We start from the raw sequence: 23,542 nt of genomic DNA, 5'->3' as shown, positions 1-23,542 counted from the left end.
TATTATAAGAGATTTTTATGATATTGCTGAAATTCTTTTAAATAGGGAGATTTGTTTCTTGGGTTTCTTTTGTGAAGATGTAGATACAAAATTTATGACAATTTTTCTTTATTTTGGTTTTAAGCTTGATGTAGTTCATGATGAGTTAATGAAGAAATTATAACTCTTCATAAATTTAGCATACATGTATAGCCTTTTATCTTCTTTTTGATCCCCACCCCACCTTTGGTCAGAATAAAAGTATATGCCCAAAGCAGTTATCATAGACTTTCAAACACTAAACATAAAAAAAGTCATTTAGTTATGCACTTAATTATTTAGTGGCTATTTTATTCTTCTGGCATTGTTCTTTCTCTGTTTTGAACTATAAAAGGATCATAATATAATCATAATTTAGAATTGTGTTAACAGTGGAAACAGCAAAGAGCTTTATAATGTAAAAACCCAAAGTGCTATATTACCAGTAAAACCCTAAACCCCTGCTGCCATCTAGTTGATGGCAGTGAGTTTGGTCTGGTCTGGTCTGGAAGTACGTATACCACTTCCTTGGGAAAAGTTTGTTTTAAGAAGCTCTAGTGGTAAATGGTTACACTTTGGGCTGCTAACGAAAGGTCAGCTGTTCAAAACCAGTAGCACCCCTCAGCAAAAAAGGGCGCTTCTACTCCTGTAAAGAGTTACAGTCTCAGAAAACCACATACACACTTACAGTTCCACCCTGCCCCATAGGGTCACTCTGAGTTGGCATTGACTCGAGGGCAGTGAGTGAGTTGGTGGAGTAGATACCTGTAGAAGTGACACTGTAGGACAGGGTAGAACTGCTCCATAGTTACCCAAGCTGTGCAGGTACCTCCTCTGTCCTGGTTTTCAGCCACTGACCTTGCAGTTAGCAGAACAGTGCCCACCCGCGCTCCCTCATTTGCAGCATGTTGTTGTTGTTAGGGTGCTGTCAAGTTGACTCCGACCAAGTGCATCAGAGCAGAACGCTGCCCTGTGTGTGCTGTCCTCCTGCTTGTTCTGTTGGAGCCCACTGGGAGGGCTCATCTTGTGGATGGGCGTCCTCCTCTTTGCTGATGCTCTGCCTTTATGAAACATGAGGGCCTTTTCCAGGGAGTAGTCTGTCCTAAACGCATGTGCAAAGATGTGGCTTTGCAAATATTATATTTGTTTTACAGATAAGAACACTGAGTTTTGTGGTTCAGCTCTGTTATGAATTTATATATATATATAAAATTTGTCTTAGGGTTCTCCAAAGGAGCAGAACCAGTGAAGTACATAATAGAGATTTACTTCAAGAAATTGGCTAACGTGATTGGGGATGTTGGGAGGGAGGGAACCTGACAGCCCCAAAGTCCCTGTCAGACCATAGGTGGGAGACTCTTGCAGGTGCATCCCCAACGCAGGGCATCAAGGAAATGGAAGTGTGTGTAAGAGTTTTTCCACAGACTGTTTGTCATTTGATGGAGAGAGCACACTCTAAGGAGCCTCGCTTGTTGATTCTCAGAAGTCCTCAACATGTTGATCACACCAAGTTATATTACATGAGACAGAGCTGGTTGCATTTCGCTTGATGACGCTTGTGCTTGGGTTTGGACTCATAGCCACCCTGTGCCGCACGGAACCAAACATTCCCCACCCCTGTGCTGTCCTGACACATGTTATCTTTATCACATTGCTGCAGCCACAATTCCGGTCGGTCTCGTTTCAGGTCTTCTTTTTCATTGACCCTTTCCTTTACTAAGGGTGATATCCTGTTCTAAGGACAGGCCTCTCCCAATACCATGTTCAAAGCACATGAGATGTACCCTCACCATTCTCAGTTCCAAGGAGCATTCGAGCTATACTTTCTCCGAGACAGATTTGTTTGTTCTTTTGGCAATGTGTGTTATTTTCCATATTCTTCATCATCACTGTAATGCAAATGCATTGGTTTTTCTCAACTTTTCTGTGCGTGTGACCTGATTGAAAGTACCTTGGCTTGGGTCTGGCTACCATCATCCTCAAAGACACAGCTTTGTTCTTTAACGTTTCAGAGAGATCTTGTGCCGATTTGCCCAGGGCGATCCATCAGTTCATTTCATTTCTTGACTGCTGCTTCCATGAGCAATAGTTGTGGATCCAGATTAAGTTAAATCATTGGCAACTTCAATCTATTCTCCCTTTATCCTGATGTTGTCTCTGATGCCAGTTGTATGGCTTTTTGTTTTCTTTACCTGGAGTTGTACAGGATTCTGGAGGCTGGAGTCATTGATCTTCACCAGTGAGTGGTTCAAGTCCTCTTGGTCTCAGCCAGCAAGGCTGTGCCATCTGCTCCTCCAGTCCTGATGCCACGTTCTTTGTCATAATCCAGCTTCTCCGAAGATTTACTCAGCATACAGAGTAAATATAGTGAAAGAACACAGCACTAAAGTAAACCTTTCCTGATCTTAAACCATGCATCATTCCCTTTTTCCTGTCTGAACAGCTGTCTCTGGGTTTTTGTAGAGGTTCTGCGTGAACACCATTAAGGGTTCTGGAATTCCCATTTTCAACAGGTTATATTGTGATATGCATACTCAATAAGACACTAGTAAACATTTTCCTGGTATTCTCTGTTTTCATCCATGTTATATCTGCCATCAGCAATGATATTCCTCTTCTGTCTTGAATTCCTGTCAGACTCCCGTCAATCTACTGCTGGACCTATGTTTTTAATGATCTTCAGCAAAATTTCGCTTGCATGTGATGGTAATGATATGATGTGCTAATTTCCCCCTTCTGTTGGATCTTTTTTCTCTAGAATGGGACATACACCAGTATCCTCCAGTTGGCTAGGAAGCTGTCTTCCGTGTTTCTTTGCATACCTGAGTGAACGCTTCTAGTGCTGTGTCAGTTTGTTGGGACATTTCCATTGGTATCCCATCAATTTCTGCAGTTGTGTTTTTTGCTAGTGTCTAAACACATTTTGGGCTTTTTCTTTCAATACCATCAGTTCCTAATCATACGCTGTATCTTGAAATGATTGAATGTTGACCTTTTTTTTTTTTTGGTACAGGCTGTGTATTCATTCCATCTTCTGCTACTTCTGCATCATTTAATATTTTGCCCATAGAGTCCTTCAGTATTATGAATCAAGGCTTGACTTTTTCTTCATTTCACCCAGCTAGAGGTATCCTGAATAGGTTCCTCTCTTTTCAATGTCTGATCCCAGTTTTTTGCTCATGTTATCATAATACTTTATTCTGCCTTCTTGAACTGTCTTGAAAATTTCAACTCAACTCTTAAGTCATCATTTCTTTCACTAGTATTAGGTAGTCCATATTCAAGAGCAAGTTTTAATGTTTAAAGTTCTAACATCTGCTATGGTCTTTTCTTTCTTTTCAATGAATTTTTTCTTTCTCTTTTTTAAGATTTTATTGGGGGCTCTTACAGCTCTTATAACCATCCATACATCAATTGTATCAAGCATATTTGTACATATGTTGCCATCATTATTTTCTGAACATTTACATTCGGTTTGAACCCTTGGTATCAGCTCCTGTCAATGACTTTGTGCTTTCTTCACATATGGTGTGGCTGATGCCCTCCTACAGCATATCTGGTCTTTGCTCAGTGCATCAAATCTGGCCTGTTCTGGTTCATTTCAGCTCACTGATGCCTAAGAGATCAATCTGTATGCATTCTGTTTTATTTTTAACAGCTTTTAATTTTCCCAGATTTTTATTTTGTACATTTTACAATCCAATGTTTAATGGACCATTGGAGCTGTTTCTTCTCTCTGACTCGTGCCCCTTCAGCAGATGAAGGCCCTGAAAGCTTTGCTCCATCCCTGTCATTAAGGCCAACTCCACTTGCGGAGACAGATTTCCTCTAGTGTTTTTTTGAGTGCCTTCCAAACTGAGGGCTTCATCTTTCAGGACTGTATCAGAAACTATCCTGCTGCTATTCCTAAGGCTTTTCATGGCCAATCCCTGGCCATAGACCACCTATTCTTCTTAATCTGTTCTTAGTCTGGAAATCCCATGGAAACATGGTCACCATGGATGGCCTGCTGGTATTTGATATGCCACTGGCATGGCTTCCAGCATCACAGCAACACCCAAGCCACCACAATATGGCAAACTGACAGACGAGCAGTGGGTAATTATATTACGTTAAATTATATTAAAGAAGGTTGCCTGCCCTACCCTAGGTAAACTGGTCAATCACATGTAACTACTCTGTAACAATGTCCAAGCTAGTGTCTGGCCAAACCACCAGGAATCGTAGGCTAACAAAGTTAACATACAAAACCATCCCAGGATCATTTTTATAGTATAATACATTGATTACTTTTAAACTCTTCCTTTAACTACATAAACTTTGATATATGACCATCTTGAAGATTTCCTAAATTTTAAATTTCTGTTATTAAAAAAAACAAACTTTTTTTCCCCCTTGAAAATCCATCCCCTGGGAACCGATTACATGTGACCTCCTCCCTGCGGGACGGACAACAGAAAAGTGGGTGAAGGGAGATGTCGGACAGGGAAAGATATGACAAAATAATAATTTATAAATTATCAAGGGTTCATGAGAGAGGGGGGAGGGGGAAGAGAGGGGAAAAACATGAGGACCTGATGCAGGGGCTTAAGTAGAGAGCAAATGTTTTAAGAAAGATGAGGGCAATGAATGTACAAATGTGCTTTACACAATTTATGTGTGTATGGATTGTGATAAGAGTTGTATGACCCCCTAATAAAGTTATTTAAAAAAAAGAAGAAGAAAAGAAAATCCATCCCCTGAATAGCAATGTAGATACGTGAGCCCTACTATCTCAGGGGTTTAGTGGAGGTGGAAACAACAGCATCAGGAGCAAGGGCGCACCACCGTTTCTGGAAACAAGGAAACTGAAAGTGGGTGCCTTGTCCCCGGTGGTGTTCTGGCATCATTTCTTACCAACAAGACTGCAAGCTGACCTACGGAGTCCTGGATTTGGGACTACTCCCCCAGCCAGCCACAGAGCCCAGAACTGGCACCCAAGGATATGGCACAAGAATGAAAAGTTGCCACCAGGTGGTGCCAAACTGCAACTTGGACCAGGACATACAGGTATTTGAATAGCCAAGAGACTCCTAGTTAGTTAGTATGATTTTATTAACCTAATGTTTTATGTGACTGGGTATTTTTGGATTTCACTTTCCTTTTAACAGGCGTCCTTGAACATTGGTTAGAAATTGTATCCCACTCATTTTCCAAAAGAGGAAAATTCATTGTAAATTATGTCTTTTGATAGCATATAACTTAACAAAGATCAAGGAAATGTTGTTAGTGTTCCTTGTTATGACATGGAACCCTGGTGGCATAGTGGTTATGATTGGGCTCAGCAGTTCTGAACTACCAGCAACTCCTCGGGAGAAAGACGAGGCTTCCTACTCCTATAAAGAGTTACAGTCCTGGGGAGCAAATGTTTTGAGAATGATGAGGGTAACGACTGCACAAATGTGCTTTATACAATTGTTGTGTGTATGGATTGTGATAAGAGTTGTATGAGCCCCCAAGAAAATGATTTTTTTTTAAAGAGTTACAGTTCTATAGGGTCACTGAGACTCAACCCTGACTTGATGACAGTGAGTTTGTGTTGTTGTTGTTGTTGTTGTTGTTGTTATAAAATATGGAGCCAGGTGGTGTGCTGGCTTATGCATTGGCCTGCCAACCACAAGATCATCAGTTTGAACTTGCCAGCTGCTCCAAGGTCAAAAATAGGGCTTTCTGGCCCTGAAATGATTTACAGCCTCAGAAACCAACCCCACAGAGGGAGTTCTCTGTTTTATTGGGTCACTGTGCGTCAGGATAGATGCAACGGCACTGAGCTTTTTCCTGTACAATAATGAAAATTGTAAGCATTAAGTAGGTTTTCTGTTTGATAAGGTTAATTACTTGTTGTAGACTTAGGTGCTAGATTGTGACAGTTAGTTGTATTTTTCATCAAATTTATCAAATTGAGGTAAAATAAAACGGATAAATTACTTCCACTTGCATATTTATACTTAGTCTCCCCCTCTCCCCAGTAAGCATATTTTAGGCGCAATTAAATGATAAGATTAGAGAAATATGTTTTACCTTGATTAACTTTCTTGACATTGGAAGATATTAAGAGGTTGTCTTTTCTTTTTCCCTTCTTAAAAGTGGAAAGGATAATGGAATTCATGGCATCTTATCTTGCTATGAAGGACCCATAGTGGCCTAGTGGGTTAATCATTGGGCTGCTAACTGCAAGGTCAGACATTCAAACCTATCAGAAATCTGCCTCAGTGGAGATTTACAGCCTCAGAAGCCCGAAGAGGCAGGCTGCTCTTTCCAGTAGGGTCACCATGGGCTGGAATGAATCCCATGGCCGTCAGTGGGTGGTCTTGGTCTCTTCCCCTTCAGTATGAAAGTCGTGTATGAAGAGTAAGAGAGTAGATACTATCAAAGACTTAAGAAAAGGAGAAAAAGAACTTGGCTGTTGGGGTACATCCAAAATATTTCAGTCGGAATTGTTTTAACTGAGTTTACGAGTTAGCCTTCTGGTCTTTTTCTGTATTTTGTAGCTACTTTAAAATAAAATTCACTCCATTGGTGAGATTTATTATATAAATAACATCTTAAGTATATAAATAAGTTCTTAATATGTCTTACAAGACTTAAATGTTACTTATTTTTTGATTGGGAGTATATTGTGAAAGATATATGGATCATGAAACTAAAGTTAAGCCTAGCTCTCTCATTTATTCCTTGAGTGAATAAATCTTTTTTTTTAATCGTTTTATTAGGGGCTCATACAACTCTTATCACAATCCATGCATACATCAATTGGGTAAAGCACATTTGTACATTCATTGCCCTCATCATTCTCAAAACATATGCTCTCCACTTAAGCCCCTGGTATCAGGTCCTCATTTTTTCCCTTCCCTCCCCACTCCCTCTGCCCTCCTGAACCCTTGATAATTTATAAATTATTATTTTTGTCATATCTTGCCCTGTCCGATGTCTCCCTTCACCTACTTTTATGTTGTCCGTCCCCCAGGGAGGAGGTCACATGTAGATCCTTGTAATCAGTTCCCCCTTTCCACCCCACCCTCCCTCTACGCTCCCAGTATCGCCACTCACACCAGTGGTCCTGAAGGGATCATCAGCCCTGGATTCCCTGTGTTTCCAGTTCCTATCTGTACCAGTGTACATCCGCTGGTCTAGCCAGACTTCCAAGGTAGAATTCAGATCATGATAGTGGGCTGGGGGGTGGGGTGGGGAGCATTTAGGAACTAGAGGAAAATTGTATTTTTCATCGTTGCTACATCGCACCCTGACTGGCTGGTCTCCTCCCCGAGACCCCTCTGCAAGGGGTCTACTCATGTGCTTTGGGTCTCCACTCTGCACTCCCCCATCATTCACTATGGTAAGATTTTTTGTTCTGATGATGCCTTTATGCCTTATCCCTTTGACATCTCGTGATCGCACAGGCTGGTGTGCTTCTTCCATGTGGGCTTTGTTGCTACTGAGCTAGATGGCCGCTTGTTTCCCCTCAAGCCTCTAAGACCCCAGACGCTATATCTTTTGATAGCTGGGCGCCATCAGCTTTTTTCACCACATTTGCTTATGCACCCGCTTTGTCTTCAGCGGTTGTGTCGGGAAGGTGAGCATCATAGAATGCCAATTTAATAGAAGAAAGTTTTCTTGCATTGAGGGAGTACTTGAGTGGAGACCCATGTCCTTCTGCTACCTTAATACTAAACCGATAAATATATGCACATATATCTATTTCCCCATCCTCATATATAAAACATATTTGCATATGTACATGCCTTTATCTAGACCTCTATAAATGCCCTTTACTTCCTAGTTCTTCTCTCTCCTTTTTTTCCCGTCTTTCTCTTTATTTTCTTTCTTATTCATTCTTTTTTTTCAAACCCTTGTGTTGAGGGCTGATTTTCAATAGATCGCAGTCAGGGAGCTGCTCTGCTATGTATGAAACCCTGAGTGAATAAATCAATTAATATCCCTTAAATTTAAATCTTTTATAAAATGAGGTAATAATAATACTCCACAGAGTGACTTCTAAGGTCAAAAGCAATATATGTTACATTATTTATGACAGAGTTCCATATGTATAGTAATTAGGTTGATACCTTTGCCTATCTGTAATATTTAAGAAAAAATGGTTTTATCCATTTCTTTGGCAATTTAAGTAAAATGAGCTTTCTATAAAAATTAACTGATGAAATTGTTTATTGTCATTAAGAAGCACTATCACAAAGTGCATAGTTATTCTTCTGTGTATTTCTCTCTGTGGTCTTTAACCATTGTTCTTCAGTGATGTAAGATAGAGAAGGGCTTTGTGCCATTTGTTTCTGTCTAACTCTTTGCATGCAATCACTCATTTATTTCTTCCTTAATTAATACACTCAGATGATGAATTCAGCTAATTATTTTAGTTTTCCAGAAAGTACAATTATATTTATCTTAGGTAATCTCATTATTGTAAGCACAGAAACATCCCTTCTTGTAATAAAGGACAAGAATGAATTTGTTAGAGATATTCATTAAGCTCTTGCTCCTGAACAGAATATTGAAATTTAGATTTTAAATAGCTTTATAATTGCTTGAAAGAGAGAAGGTAGTGGGGGAGGGGGAGAGGAGATGGTTTTAAAAGATGCTTTTAAGTATAACAATTAGTATTTCTTTAGTCACTTAATTTTTTACCATGTCATTAGAAATCATCTTGCTCACAATTAGCATCTTCAAAAATTCCTCAAGAAGCAACTTTAATAACAGAAATTAGAATATAGGAGTTATATTAAGCAGCTTTGATTCTTCAAGTTTATCTGCAAAGGATAGTTGATTATACATAATTCATTACAGTGTGTGACTTTGAACTGTTTTACAGAGGTTCCAGTAGTCATTTTAAGAGGGCATGTCTTTATTGCTTAAAAAACAACAAAACTTCCTTTGTTACGATCTTATCAGATATTTCTGTTTCTTAAGTTCTTTTATACAAAACATAAGAATATTCTTTATTCTCTTTTTATCTAGATTATTCTGAACATAAATGACTTTGGATAATACTTTCGGTATCTTGACTTCAAGAAATTATAATCATAGGCCCAGTAACAATGTATAATATGAAAGTGAAGAGTACTTCAGGCAGTTGATGACTAGGGAAATTAACAAGTTACCTCCAGTCAGAATCAGTGAACAGGGAGATATACAGCCTTTTGTCACAGCATCCTTTCTCAGCCAACAGCTACTTTTGTTTCTTGTCCCCTCAGCCTCTCCTCCGCAGGGCCCTTGGGTCGCTGCTTTATCCCACGGACCAGGAAGCCCTCCCTTCACTCTGCCTCTCCGTGTGGCCCTGCTCCTCTGCTCTGCCTCGCGGTTTCAGCTCACCAGTTTGTTTCTCCCGTCTCTCTGTCTCGGCATGGCATGAGCTCTGCTGCCTCTGTCACTTCGGACAGGGATCTGACTGGTGTCTCGGATTCCTAGATGATCACGGACTTCTCTGTCTTCCTGCTTCTGAGACGATTCACTCCTATCCAGTGGGATGGCAAAATTTACCAATCCCTTCTGTTAGTGCTTCACATACCCTATTTGCATGGTCTCACCCAGTGGAGATTCAGGTAGTTTAACAACCAGGGTACTAAAAGGTAGTGTATTATTTCACTCAGTTAATACTTAAATTAGAACAATAAAAGGTACACAAAACTAGATTATGTCATTAGAAATAAATTTTAAATATTAATGAAAAATATTAAAAAGCACAACAAAAATAATAAAATGGTTAAGATATGTCCTTATTGCTTCTCAATTGGCACCCTAACTTGTAATATTCTTCGCTTTTATCTGAGTATCATCGTCTGTGTGATTTATCCTTAACAATCTTTTCACTGTAGGAGTGGGATCCCATTCCTTTAGAGGTAGGACAATTAGACGATAGTCCTTGTGTTTGATTTTTTAGAAACAGGCGACTTCTCTTCTTTGTACATATTATGTCCATTTTTAAAAAAAACCTTTCTGCTAAAGCTGAACCTATAGCAATTTTTCTGATAGTAGTTTTAGCGCTTTGAACACTTTCAGGAATTGCATAATTCGCTCTTAATATTATGTGGGAACTTGGGGCATCACACAAAGCTGAAACCAATGACAGCATGTCACCCTCTGGTTGTTTGGCATTTTTTCCTCTATGGTTCTATGTTTATTTACTGAAGTAACCAATGCAAGGAAGTAGAAATAAATATAGTACAACATCAGAAGTATAATGACCTTATGAAATGAATAAATACATATTGTAAGCATAGTTCGCTCTGGTGTTTTATACCAATGAACCTGACTACTGCTGCACAGATGACCGCTCACAAAGAGTAAGGGATGTAAATTCGTGATTTCCACACTGGGAAACTACCCAGCTGCCCACCTGAGAGAGAACTCTGATTGTGTGCCCTTTTAGTAACTGGTTCCCCAAACTCAACAAACAATTAGGTTTGGGTTCTGCTGAACTGGTGTGAACCGGCTGAATCCCCCGTTGGCCCCACGCAATCGTTTGGTCCGAGTCACAAAGACATGGAAAAGCTGGGAGTCAGTAATTTCACTTCCCCTCAGTGGGCTTGAACCTTGGACTTCGCAGAGAGCTGCCCAATGCTTATCCTCCAGCAACACCGGGCTCCTTGGTAAAGTAGAATATGGTCAGAATAGAAAAGCAGAGTTTTGAGGAATTTTATATAAGGAATGTGACATGATTTCTTCTTCTTTTTTTTTCTTTTTTTAACAACTGCCCTGATATGATTATTCTTGAAATTATAGTTGATGAGGACCGGGAGGCAGTGAGATTGGTTAGGCGTAAGTGACAAGTGAAAGAAAGAGAAGGCAAGAGGTGAGGTTTAAGAATGTGTAGGGAGTAGAACTGGCAACACTTGCTGACTGACAGTTTAGAAGTCTGTGGGAGATAGATGAGCAGGCTGGGCTAGTCACTCACGATGGCATGAAAGATTTCCAGATCCGACCACGCCCCAAAGTGCTTTCTCCAAATCACAGTTTCTCGTCAAACGTTCTCTGAGTGCCTTGACTTGACACCCATCGCTCTTGGGAACCAGAAGTAGCCTCAAGCTGCTGAAGCCCCTCAAACGGCCTTCTGCCTTTCTCCCGGTGTGCCCCTGTAAATATTTTATCTTTATACAAGAACATTTATGGTGAAACATTGCTCTAATTATTACTCTCAAAATGAACACATCATAGTTTTGATTTAGAATTTCATATCTGAATACCATGAAACCAAACTCATTGCCATCAAGTGGCTGCTAACTCCTAGTGACTCTGTAGGGCAAGGTTGGACTGCCCCATTAGCTTTTGAGCCTGAGGCTGTAACTCTTTATGGGAGTAGAATGCCCCGTCTTTCTCCCACGGAGCAGCTGATGGTTTGATCCCCTATTGTGCATCCAGGATTATACTCAGCAACAACTTACATGCATTGTGGAGAAAGTTAAATCTGGCATTTTATGAGCTGGTTGATTCCCCATCTTCTGAAAGAGGAGATAGTCCCAGAGAGGGTATGATTTGCTTGATTACAAATGTTTCCATTACTAAAGCAAATACACGCGACTTCAATGCAGTACAAATTTTTATTTTAGCGCTCAAAGCTGTGGAGGTTGATATATAGGAGGGGCTTCACAAAGTGGGTGGAAATAAAGGACTTTTCTCACAAACTTTTTGAAGCCTCCTCATAATTCTGACCAAAACTGGAATTTTTGTGATCATTCATGTAGAAGAGAGTCAAAGATTGCAGCTGCTTTCTCTACGTGGGAGCCGAGTACAGATCATGAGAGGTCTAGAAAAGCATGTATAAATTTTGTTAATAAGGAAGCCTTTATGTTTCTATGAAATGGCATTTCCAGTATTTCAGTGGCCAAGTATAGTGCTTGATGCAGAATAGGTAATCAATAAATAGTAGTTTGCAAGTATGTTATTGAAATATGAAAATCTACATTAAAACTATGCTATCTGATGTTTTAAGAAACCCTACCTTTCAGATCCCTCCCATCTATCAGTGTGTTGCACTGTGGTGGCTTCCATGTTGCTGTAATGTTGGCAGTTCTGCCAGCAGCATTTCAAATAAGAACAGCATTGCCCGTGTTGAACAAGTTTCAGCAGAGCTTCCAAACTAAGAACAGACTAGGAAGAAGGATTAAGTAACCCATGAAGAAAGCACAAAGGTCACTAAGAAGACAGGAAAGAAAGAAAGAAAAGTCAAAGTGAATGTCAGAAGAGACTCTGAAACCTGCTTTTGAATGTAGCATAAGGACAGCGAATGAAGGAAATGATAAAAAGAGCTCCCGGAAAATGTCAGCGGGCAGCTCAAGAAGACAACTGAAGCATTGTAATGAAATATGCAAAGATCTGAAGTTAGAAAGCCAAACAGGGAAGGTACATCGCATAGCTCAAGCTGAAGGAACTGAAGAAAAAACTTACGCAATATGAAAGGATTCTATGAACAAAATATTGAATGATGCAGGAGGCATTAAAAGAAGATTAAAGGAATACACAGTCTGTGTACTGAATTCCACTCAACCATTTCGAGAGCTATAGAATATGAGCAAGAACCGATGGTACTGAAGGCAGCAGTCCATGCTTCATTGCAGGCCTTTGTGATAAACAAACCTTCACGAATTGATGGAATGCCAATTGAAATGTTCCAGCAAACTCATGCAGTACTGGGCGCCCTCTCTAGTATATGACAAGAAGTCTAGGCGACAACTAACCATTTGGCCAATCATCTGAAAGAGATCCATATTTGGGCCCATCACAACACATTGCAGAAAATATCAATCAATATCATTGATATCACATAAAAGTAAAATTTTGCCCAAGATAATTCAAAACAGTTGCAGTAGTATATTGACGGGAAGCAGAATTCAGATGTGGATGTGGAATGAGGAGATTGATGACAGGCTAAAAGCCGAAAATGAAAGAAAGATGAACATTCATACTTTTTCGAGTATGCACAGACATTTGACTATGTGAATCATAGCAAACTATGTTAACAGTGTAAATAATAGGAATTCCCAAACAATTAATTGTATTTTTGTGAAACCTGTATGTAGATCAAGTGGCAGTCATCTGAGCAGGACAGGGTGTAAAATCTGGAAATGTGTGTGTCAGAGTTGTATCTTTTTACCATACTTACTCAATCTGTATGCTGAGAAAAGCGGAGAAGTTGGAAAAAGATAAGAGAACACAGCATCAAGCATCAACAATGAGTAAGTTCATTCATTATCCATATGCAGATGACACATTGCTGACAGTGAAGAGGACTTGAAGCACTTGCTAACGAAGATCAAAGACTGCAGACTTCCACAGAGAGGACCTTAGGGCTTCCCCCCCCCCCCATAAGACACGATGTCCCCGTACTGACTCACAGCGCTGCAGAAAACAGCACTGGAGATACGGTGCTGGAATTGTGCCCAGTCTCGCATCCCCCCCAGCCCCCCTCCACACACACTGGGGCACAACACAAAGGTATCACAACAGAGAAGCAAGGGGAGCAACGCAACGAAGTTCCCCCAAGGAATCCCAGAAATAGACTTCAGACTCAGGGGCAGGGCTTGGCACCTCATCAGACTTGATCGGAAAACATACATAAGGGTCAGCAGGAAGGCCTGGAACTATTTATAGCCCTTTTGTTTTCCTTCTTCATTTTTTCCCCCCATGTCTATCTATATAAGATAGACAAGGTAAACAATCCCAAGGAGCAAACATTGGACCGACGGTTAGGAGTACAGGGGAGAGGGGGACATGGTTGAAAAGGAAGGGGAACCAGCAAACCCAGGGACAAGGGAACAGGAGATCTAAATTCAATGGCAAGGTGTGAATGGAATGCCTGGGGTGTGAGCAAGGGCTATGTAGCTGAGAGCTGAATAAAAGTCGAACATGATAGTGGGATAGGAGGAAAGTAAAAGGAAATAGAGAAAGAACTAGAAGGCAAAAGACATTTATAGAGGTATAAATATAGGCATGTACATATGTAAATATATTAATATATAACAATAGGGATATAAGCCTATGTACATATATTTATACGATAAGTATTAAGGTAGCAGATGGACATTGGGCCTTTATGCATGTACTTCCTCAACTCAAGAACACTTTGTTCTAATAACCTAGCATTCTGTGACGCTCACCTTCTGTACATAATCGCTGAAGACAAAGAGGGTGCATAAGCAAATGTGATGAAGAAAGCTGATGGTGCCTGGCTATAAAAAGATACAGCATCTAGGGTCTTAAAGGCTTGAAGCTTAATAAGCTGTCATCTAGCAGGGAAGTAACATAGCCCACATGGGAAAAGCAGACCAGCCTGTGTGATCATGAGGTGTCAACAGGATTGGATTTTCAGGCATCAGAAGACTCAAAACAATCATATCAATGCGAAGGGGTGGGGCAGTGGTTGCAGTTGGGACCCAAAGCCCATCTGTAGACAATTGAATATCCCCTCACAGAAGGGTCGTAAGGATGGGACAAGTCAGCCAGGATGATATATAGCACTTACAAAACACATAACATTCCTCTAGTTCTTTAATGCTTCCTCTCCCCCACTGGGGTATCATGGCCCCAGTTCTACCTTACAAATCTGGCTAGACTGGAGCATGTACACTGACTCAGCTTTGATACCAAAGTAGAAAGAAAACTGTTTTGGAAAGGATGATGCAACATATATACAAATGTGCTTGATGTAATTGATGTATGGGTTGTTACAAGAGCTGTATGAGCCTCCCCTCCCCAATAAATTGATTTATAAAGAAAAAGAAAAGAAAATGCAAAAAAAAGAAGTTTTTCATATTAAGATGTGATCTCCCAGTTTTCAAACTAGAGACTTCTTTGAAGCTTTTCTAAATAGAGATAGTAAAAAGAAAAGGCCATTGGTCTGGCAACACTCCTTTCATCGGCAGCAAAGTAGAACTGAAGCACTTAGAGGCCTTGTTTCAAAATGGGCAAAATCCCTCTGGCACATACTTGACTGGAATGGACTTGGCTCACTTGGCTCATAGGCAACATAAACAAGAAAGGCCAACAAGGTCAAACCAAGTTTAGGCCCTTATAGTGCAGCGAGTTATAGAGAAGCAGTAGGTATTTTAAACTACACTGAGCAGCTATTAAAAGTAAATCAAAATTTTATGAGCAGGTAAAAAAAAGTATGAGATTTAGAAAAACTGCCATCTGTCTCAGATATTTATATACTTTAAATTAATAATTTTATTGGGAGCTCTAACAGGTATTATAACAATCCACAATTTAGTTTGATCAAGCATAATTTTATAGTTTCCACCACCATCAATTTCAAAACATTTTCTTTCTTCTTGAATTCTTTGATATCAGCTCCTCTTTATTTCCTCCCTCCCCCAGCCTACCTCCCAGGAATCCTTATTATTTATTGTTATTATTTTCCATATCTTACACCATCCAATGTATTTCCCTACATCTCTGCTATTCGTTCTCCTCCTGTGTAGCTATACAGATCATCATTGTTATCAGTTCCCTCCCCTCTTCTGTACTCTCAGGGAATCATTACTCCCATTAACTTTTAGAAGGGTTAACTATCTTGGCTTTCATGCATCCAGTGCCCTTAATTATGCAAATGAACATATGCAGGTCTAATATGTTTGTTGAGGAAAGTAAAACAAAGACCATAATAGTAAGGGGAGAAAATATTAAAGAACTGCAGGATAGTTATGTGTTTCATCAGTGCTATTCTACTCCCTAGATTTATTATCCCTTCCATGTGGCCTTTCTGTGTGGGACTGTCTTAATTATCTTACAGTTAGGTTTTGGATCTCCGCTTTGTCCACACTCCCTTCTGATACCTGTTCCTGTCGACACCTTATATTCAGACAGGCTGGTGTGCTTCTTCCATGTGGACTTTGCTTCTTCCTTGCTAGATGGCTGCTCATTTAACTTCAAGCCTTTAAGACCCCAGATGTTATACTTTTTAATAGCCAGGCACCATCAGCTTTCTTTATCACATTTGCTTATACACCCATTTTGTCTTCAGTGATCATGTTGGGAAGGTATCATACAGTGCACATTATTAGAACAAACCGTTCTTTTACTGAGGTAAGTAAGATTAAAATAGAGGCCCAAAGACCTTCTGCTTCTTTGTTGTATTTACATATGTATACATACATAGACAAATATACCTATCTTTACATATTTGCATATATACATATCTATATTTATACCTATACATATAATTATTACTTTCTTCTTCTTTGCTCTTTTTTGTTTTTCTTTCTTCCTGCCCTCTATCACGTTTACATATCATTCACCTCTTAGTAATTCCTTTCGGATACATTTCAATTGATCAAACATGACCAGAAATGCCAAACTCTCCTCATCGTCAATTTTAGAACTCTAGCTATTCCCTTGTTCTAATTGTTATTGGCTCACCACTCAACTTCCACCACCCCCACACACATCCTCCCCGCCCATTCCCCAACCCCCTTTGCTGTCTCCTTGCGATGCTTATCCTGCCTATCTTATATAGATTGACAGCAAAAGGAAACAAAAATAATAATTAAAAAAGAAAGACCATGCAAATAGTCCAAGCCTATTATCCTGACCTAGAGTAGATGGGTATCTGTGTTAAGTAGTGGGCAGAATCTGTTATAATACCAGTCCAACCCCCTTTTCTTTTTTTCCTTTTTCTTTTTTTAAATCATTTTAGGGGCTCATACAACTCTTATCACAATCCATACATACATCAATCAATCCCCTTTTCTTTCAGGGTTCTCTATCCCAGGACCCAGCTCCCTTACAGCACTTTACACTCTTCTATTCCTCAGTATTCTTACCGAGAGGCGAGCCTCCTGCAAGTTCCCATTGCCCTAGTGCCCCACCCCCACCCCATTAGACTTTCAGTGTGACCCCCTTGTGAGTAGCCCCAACCAGTTCAGATGAGGTGCTAAGCACTGCGCCCAAGGCAGAAGTCTGCAATCGGAATTCCTCAAGGACTTGTGGCTTTGCTCCGTTCCGCTTGGTTTGCCCCTTATGGGCAGGGCAGACTGGCTCCCATCCCACACTGTATCTTCAGTGTTGGCTTCTGTAGCGCTGTTGTCTAGAGAGGGGACTTCATGTCTGGAGCTGAGGCGGGCCCTGCAGTCCTCTCTGCATGAGCTGCTCCAAGCAGGAACATTGCCCTCCTGGATTGGCACACCAGAATGAGGTTTACTCTCTCTCTCTCTCTCCCTTTCCTGTGGATACATCAACAGTACCTTTCCCTTGGGCTTAGTGCCATGGTCCCCATTGCCATCCCCCCTCCCACCATCCCATCTGTAGGCCTTAAAGGCATAGGACAGGGGGTCTGGGGTGGGAAGATGTCTTTCAGCACAGGAGCTATCTGCATCTTTTTTGTTGATGACGTATACATCATATGGTTTGGTCTGGCCTGGCTCATGCCAGAGTATCTGATCTGCAGTGATGGGTTGTTGTTCATTTGAGTCAGTATTATGCATTTGGCAGCTGAAGAAATGGTGTGAGAGCCACATCTGCCCTTCTCTGGCCACACAAAGGAGAAAGAGAATCTTAATTCCACACTTGCCCAAGGCTGAGTACCCAAAAGGCAGAGGTCAGACATGCCTCGACCCTCCATCCTTCTTTACCCTAATTTAACACCAACTTCCCCTCTCCTGGGCTCCCTTTCTTTGCTAGGTTAGATGACTTGAAAATTCATTGCGGTGGCTACATGGAACCCACAGGCAGTACTCACAAGGATGGGAAGCTAACTGGCTACAAAACATTAAGTAGTTCATTTGACCCCTTCTCCGCCATGCCTTGTTCTCTGGACCAGCAAGCTCACGTGTTTGCCACATGGTTTCCCTCGTACAGTCTCTGCCGCATCTGCCATTTCTGACAGAGAGCTCACTGGCACTGTTCTGGTGACTCTTCTTTCTCGATGGTCACGAGAGCCTCCTCTGTCTTCCTGGCCCTGTGATGGCTCACAGAGACGCCCCGTGGAAAGGCAAAATGGACCAATCCCCTCCATTAGTGTTTCATACACCCAATTTGTATGGTCCCACCCAATCTTTTGGTGGGCATTACAAAGGCATGGGTAGAAGAGTTATACCAGGTAATTTTCCTTCACCACAGTGGCTTAAATATTTCTCTTTCCATAATTTGAGTTATATTCTTAGCTACTTTATGAGTCATTTTCACATCTGTTAAATGAAGATGAAAAAAATCTCTTTGAGCACCAACTAAAGTAGAAGCTTTGAAAACTCTAGCATGCTCAACCAACAGTGTTCTTAAAAGTTTATGTCATGAAACAATTTTCCCTGTGAAATATTGCTGCATTTTTTTACTTGTATGTTATGCAGTTTTTTGTAGACTGTGAAACTCCTGTACATTAGCATATGTGCATTGTCTACTTGGACACATTATATACCAAAAATATGGCAAATAAAATTTCTACTTTACATTTTAAAAAATTATTGATGATTTTACTGGGGGACTCTTGCAGATCTTATAAAAATCCATAAATCAATTGTATCACACATGCTTGTACATATATTATCATCATCATTTTCAAAACATTTTCTTTTACTTGATCCCTTGGTGTCATCTCATCTTTTTTCCTCTCCTTCCCCTACCCTCCCAAATCGTTGTTCAATTATATATTATTATTGTTATCTTTGTTGTTCAATTATATATTATTATTGTTATCTTTGTACACTTTACTCTTTATGTCCCATTCATTGAATTTTCAACTATCTATATTTATTAAAAGTAAAGTTATCAGTAATTTATTGTAAATAGCAGATAATCTATTTCAGTCCTCGTATGGTAGAGTCTATTATCAGAGTATACTAGAATATACTACTCGTACAGTACAGTAAGCTGTGTTAAAAACAAAGGATATCAGCAGTTTTACAGTTTGTTCAGGAAAGAAAATTTTGTGATTCCCGCTGCTGTTAGTTGCCCTCAAATTCATTCCGACTGCTAATGACTGACACCCAGCCTGGTGCATGCTGGGACTGCAGAAGCAGAGCACCAAGCGCCATAGCTGCCTGCCAGGGGCCCTCCGCGTGGGCTCGAGTCCCAGTCTCCTGACTAGCCATTGAGTAGTTTAATTCATTGCAGCACCCGGGGACTTCAAATTTGGAGGTGGAGTTGACAAATTCAAATACTTACCCTGTAAGTAAGTTTATAGTACATGCAACCTTTTTCAGTTTCTCTCTGTTCCAACTGAAAATACGGTTTTGTTTTATTTACCGAAAGTAGTTTTCACATGGTGACAGAAGGAGGAGACAAATGAGGTCCTTAGTTGCACTGACGGCCATGCTTTTTATTTATTCTTGGTCTTTGTCATGTTCTAAAGCTGGGCGATGTTTATTCAGGTTTAGACATGCTATGATATTGGCATTACTAAACGGATTTGTTCCTACTCGAATTTCAGCAGTTTCCCAAGATCGTTCCCATTCTTATCCACTTTGCAGATGCAAATCTGGATTTGTCATCGGTTCCATGAAATGTAGATTCTAGTAGTAAAAAGGAATACAGTCCTTTTTGCAGAAGTCTGTGGTGATATGTGTTTCCTTGTGAGGTTTTCGGGTTTCAGTTTAGGAGCTGCTTTTGTAAAGATTTAACTGGATAATCTCATATGCTACACAAATGGCACCTCTCTGCTTATGAAATCCATCTCTTCTCATCGTGAACTTTTTTATTTACAGAATCCAGGTTTTAACTCTTTCTATCTCTTGTTTAAATGTTAGTATTTATGTGACTCCATCTCTCAGTTTGTACAAGAAAGCTTTGTTTGAGGCCCATCTCTCTGTTACAATGATTGATTCCCTTCACTCCTTGCCCAGTCATTTCCACTCATGGTAACCCAAGAAAACAGAGTAAAACTGGCCTTGTGGACTCTCTATGGGAGTAGAAAGCCTCATCCTTGGCCCGTGGAGTGGCTTGGTGGTTTCAAACATCTGACCTTGAGGTTAGCAGAGAAACTTGTAACCCATTATGCCACCAAGGCCCCTCCTAATTATTGATAGCACCCCCTGCGTTGTAAAAAAGTGCCCCAGGTGGACATCCTGTGTGTCATACTAGGATACTACTCGGTATTTGTCAACTGCTTGACAAGTAAGTTGCTTTTAGCTGTCTTTCCCCGTTTCTTCCATTTCTCCTCTCACCCCACCCACAGGCAAACATAAGGGGATAGAAGAAGAGTGTGTGTATGTGTGTGTGTGTGTGTGTGTGTGCGTGTGCGTGTGCGTGCATGCGCGTGTGTGCGTGTGCATGCATGCGTGTGTGTGTGTGTGTGTGTGTGTGTGTGTAAGGAGCGGGAGACAGTGAAAGAATCATGAGAAACACAGTTTTTTGATCAAATATTAGTTTTATGAAAGTGGTTCTTGGGATGAAATGTTCAAGTTCTGCTGTTTTAAAACGTGTTATCATATTGGTCAGTTGGCCAGCTCCTGGCACCCTTCTCTGTTATTACAGTTACACTGGATTATGCACTCAGTTTAGACCTGACCACGGAGCCTCATTAGCTTGTACATGCTACAGAAAGCTTCTAACAGCTTTTGAAGCTTCTCTTTTGGAAAACATTGACTTTTTGCTCCCTGTTCTCTAATGGTATTTGTCTTACATTTTCTAATGCAGTTAACATTTTGAAATGGATACTTTATTCGTGTTAGGGCAGCTATTGTTTTATCTGTGGTAGGACTACAATCCAGCTGGTGTTTTATCCAATCAGTCTAATTTTGAAAGAGCACGTTACGCACAATGAGTGTTAACATTAAAAACGCATATATAACATAATTACAAAATTGTTTCAAGATTTATTTTGATTTAATATCTATGAAGGGGCATCAAAAAGTTCATAAAAAAATGTATGGCCTTTCCATTCATTTTCCCCCAATTCTTAAAAAAAATCATCTTGTATTTGTGCTGAAAGATGATCACTTAATAAAATTCTTGTAGTATCTGGACTTAACCTAGGCGATCGTGTCTGTGAAACCAGGGAAATCTTAAGAGAAGTGGTCTAGTATGATTATGTGCATGAACTCTGGGGCCAGATGGTAATCTTAGCCTAATACTTAACCTCTGTTTCAGTCTTCTCATTTGTAAAATGGAGGTGATAATACAGCCTACTCCTTCTGGAATTGTTGTAAGCATCAAGTGAGTTATTATATGTAAAGTGGTAGACTAGTTCCCAATACATGGTAAGCACTTTGCATATGCTTGCTCTCACTGCTATGGTCTGTAGAGAAATTTGGCTTGTGTGTCTCAGCAATGAACTTAAAACCTTAAAAGTCAGTTGATGAACTGTTGCTTTTTGTTGGCAAATGGAGGTTATGAATCTATGACTCATATGTGGCTCTTTCGATACGTATCGTACATGTGTCTCTGAAATAAAGTTGACATTTTAAATTGTTGTGAGGGTTTGGCTCTTCCGTCTCAAAAGTTTGCCTACCCCTGGCCTAGGACACAGTATGTTAGCTCCCTCGTCCCATCCTTCCTAGATCTCTACTGTTTGTGGATCCTCATCTCGGCTGCACTTCATGTAGCCACTCAAGTGGTCCTACGCAGAAGCTCATCAGCCGCATTTCTACCTCTCACTCACCATTTTCCAACAGCAAATCCCTAGTGTTTCCAGGCCCATCGTCTCAACTGTTCTCTTCCTGTATTTCAAAATTTCCCCCGTTTTGATTCACCTCTATTTTATTTTAACTTAAAATACTTTATAGAATATTAAAAACTAAACCTCAGTTTTCTTGTGACTAATATGTAATTATACCTGCTCTATAGAATGATAGTAAGGAATAAATCAATCATAGGCAACTGCTGGAGCCGTGGTGACATAGTGGTTATATGTTGGGCTGCTAACCAATAGGTCTGCGGTTAAAAACTGCCAGCCACTTCTTGGGAGAAAGATGAGAGTCTTTCTATTCCAGTAAACGGAATAGAACACTCTCAAGGGCAGTTCTACCCTGTCCTATAGGGTCTCTGTGAGTCAGAATCAACTCCACAGCCGTGAGTTTGGTTTGGTTTTATAAACAACTGCTTAGCCTATCCTTTAACACCCATGCCAAGAAAAATTACATGATATGTAGAGATCAACATGTTTACACCTACACTGTTAAATGCTAACTCGTCAGGCCAGGCACACTAATAAAGTATACATTGTGATGTATCAAGTTCTTGTGAGTTCTTAAGTAAGAGCAATATGATCCACCTTTTAGTAAGGGCATTTAGAAATCTTGAAAAGCTGCAAATGTGTGTGCTGGAAATAACTGCAATGTTCATTTTAATATTAGAAATCTCCGAGAAGCCAGAGATAATGCCGTGGCTGAAAAGGACCGAGCAGTGATGGGCGAAAAGGATGCTTTAGAAAAACACGATCAGCTTTTAGACAGGTAAGAATCATGAAATCAGACATTTAAAAAATCTTAAGCTTTATCTAATAATTTTTTCTTACCAAACAAAAGTATTCAAGAAAGATATAGATATATTTTCAATGTAAGAATACTTTGCATACATCATGCTTACTATGTTATAACTTCATGTGTTGGAAACAAGGTATCGCATAGTGTGATCATCTTAGAGGGCTTTCTTGTACTCTTTTGCGTCTCAACTCTTATCTCTCAAGAAGCAACCATGTTCTGATTTCCTGTCACCATAGCTTAGTTGCCTAATCTTGGACTAAAAATGAGTGGACACATGCAGATAGACTCTTCCCCGCCTGACTTCTTTCCTCCATGGCATATTTGCGTGCCTCCTGTTGTGTCATTCCTCATCATTGCAGAAGAGAACTGTGAGTGTGCCCATTTATTTACCCGCCTGTTGATTGGATATTTGGGTTGCTTCATTGTGGAGCTATCATTACGAAACTTGTTCTGAACACTCTCGTTATGTGCCCATATGTTTTTATTCTCCTCTGTGGACAGATTGAAGTGGAAGGATTTGTAGGATTGTCCTCTGTGGACAAATTGAAGTGGAAGTGTTTGTAGGGCAGATAAAGTGCTTTACCCAACAAGCAGTTGTCAATATGGTCGCACCATTTCACGGTTCCTCTGCAGTATTGGAAAGTGGGTACAGGGCACTTCTACCCTGTTCTATAGAGTTGCTATGAGTTAGAATCAACTCAATGCAGTGAGCTTGCTTTGATCTGGGGCTCTTTTTTTTTGAAAGTCTCTGTGTTCTAGTGTCCATGCATTGGAGATAAGGGAAGAAAAATACTCCATCAATAGAAAACAGAATTTTCAGACTTACCGTATGTACTCGTGTATAAACTGAGGGTTTTTTTCTTTAAATCATTTTACTGGGGGCTCGTACAACTCTTAACACAATCCACACATACATCCATTGTGTCAAGCACATTTGTATATTTATTGCCCTCATCATTCTCAAAACATCTGCTTTCTACTTGAGCCCTCGGTATCACCTCCTCATTTTCCCCATTCCCTCCCCATCCCCCCCGCCTCATGAACCCTTGATAATTTGTAAATTATTATTTGTCATATCTTACACTGTCCGACATCTTCCTTCACCCACTTTTCTGTTGTCCATC

General features: G+C 40.2%; 1 protein-coding gene across 2 annotated transcripts in view; it reads left to right on the top strand.

The window, feature by feature from the left end:
* Nucleotides 1-23,542, top strand: part of PIBF1 (progesterone immunomodulatory binding factor 1) — a 295,171-nt gene that overhangs the window by 67,074 nt on the left and 204,555 nt on the right. For both annotated transcript variants that reach the window (XM_045287163.1, XM_045287164.1), the window contains exon 10: nt 22,290-22,388. In XM_045287163.1, coding sequence (XP_045143098.1) covers nt 22,290-22,388 — 99 coding nt within the window. The remainder of the gene's footprint in view (nt 1-22,289; nt 22,389-23,542) is intronic.

This window comes from Echinops telfairi, unplaced genomic scaffold (genome assembly GCF_000313985.2).
Source record: "Echinops telfairi isolate 266 unplaced genomic scaffold, ASM31398v2 ScPeMD7_11;HRSCAF=52, whole genome shotgun sequence".
Taxonomy (NCBI): Eukaryota; Metazoa; Chordata; class Mammalia; order Afrosoricida; family Tenrecidae; genus Echinops; species Echinops telfairi.
This window is presented reverse-complemented; position numbering and strand designations above follow the sequence as displayed.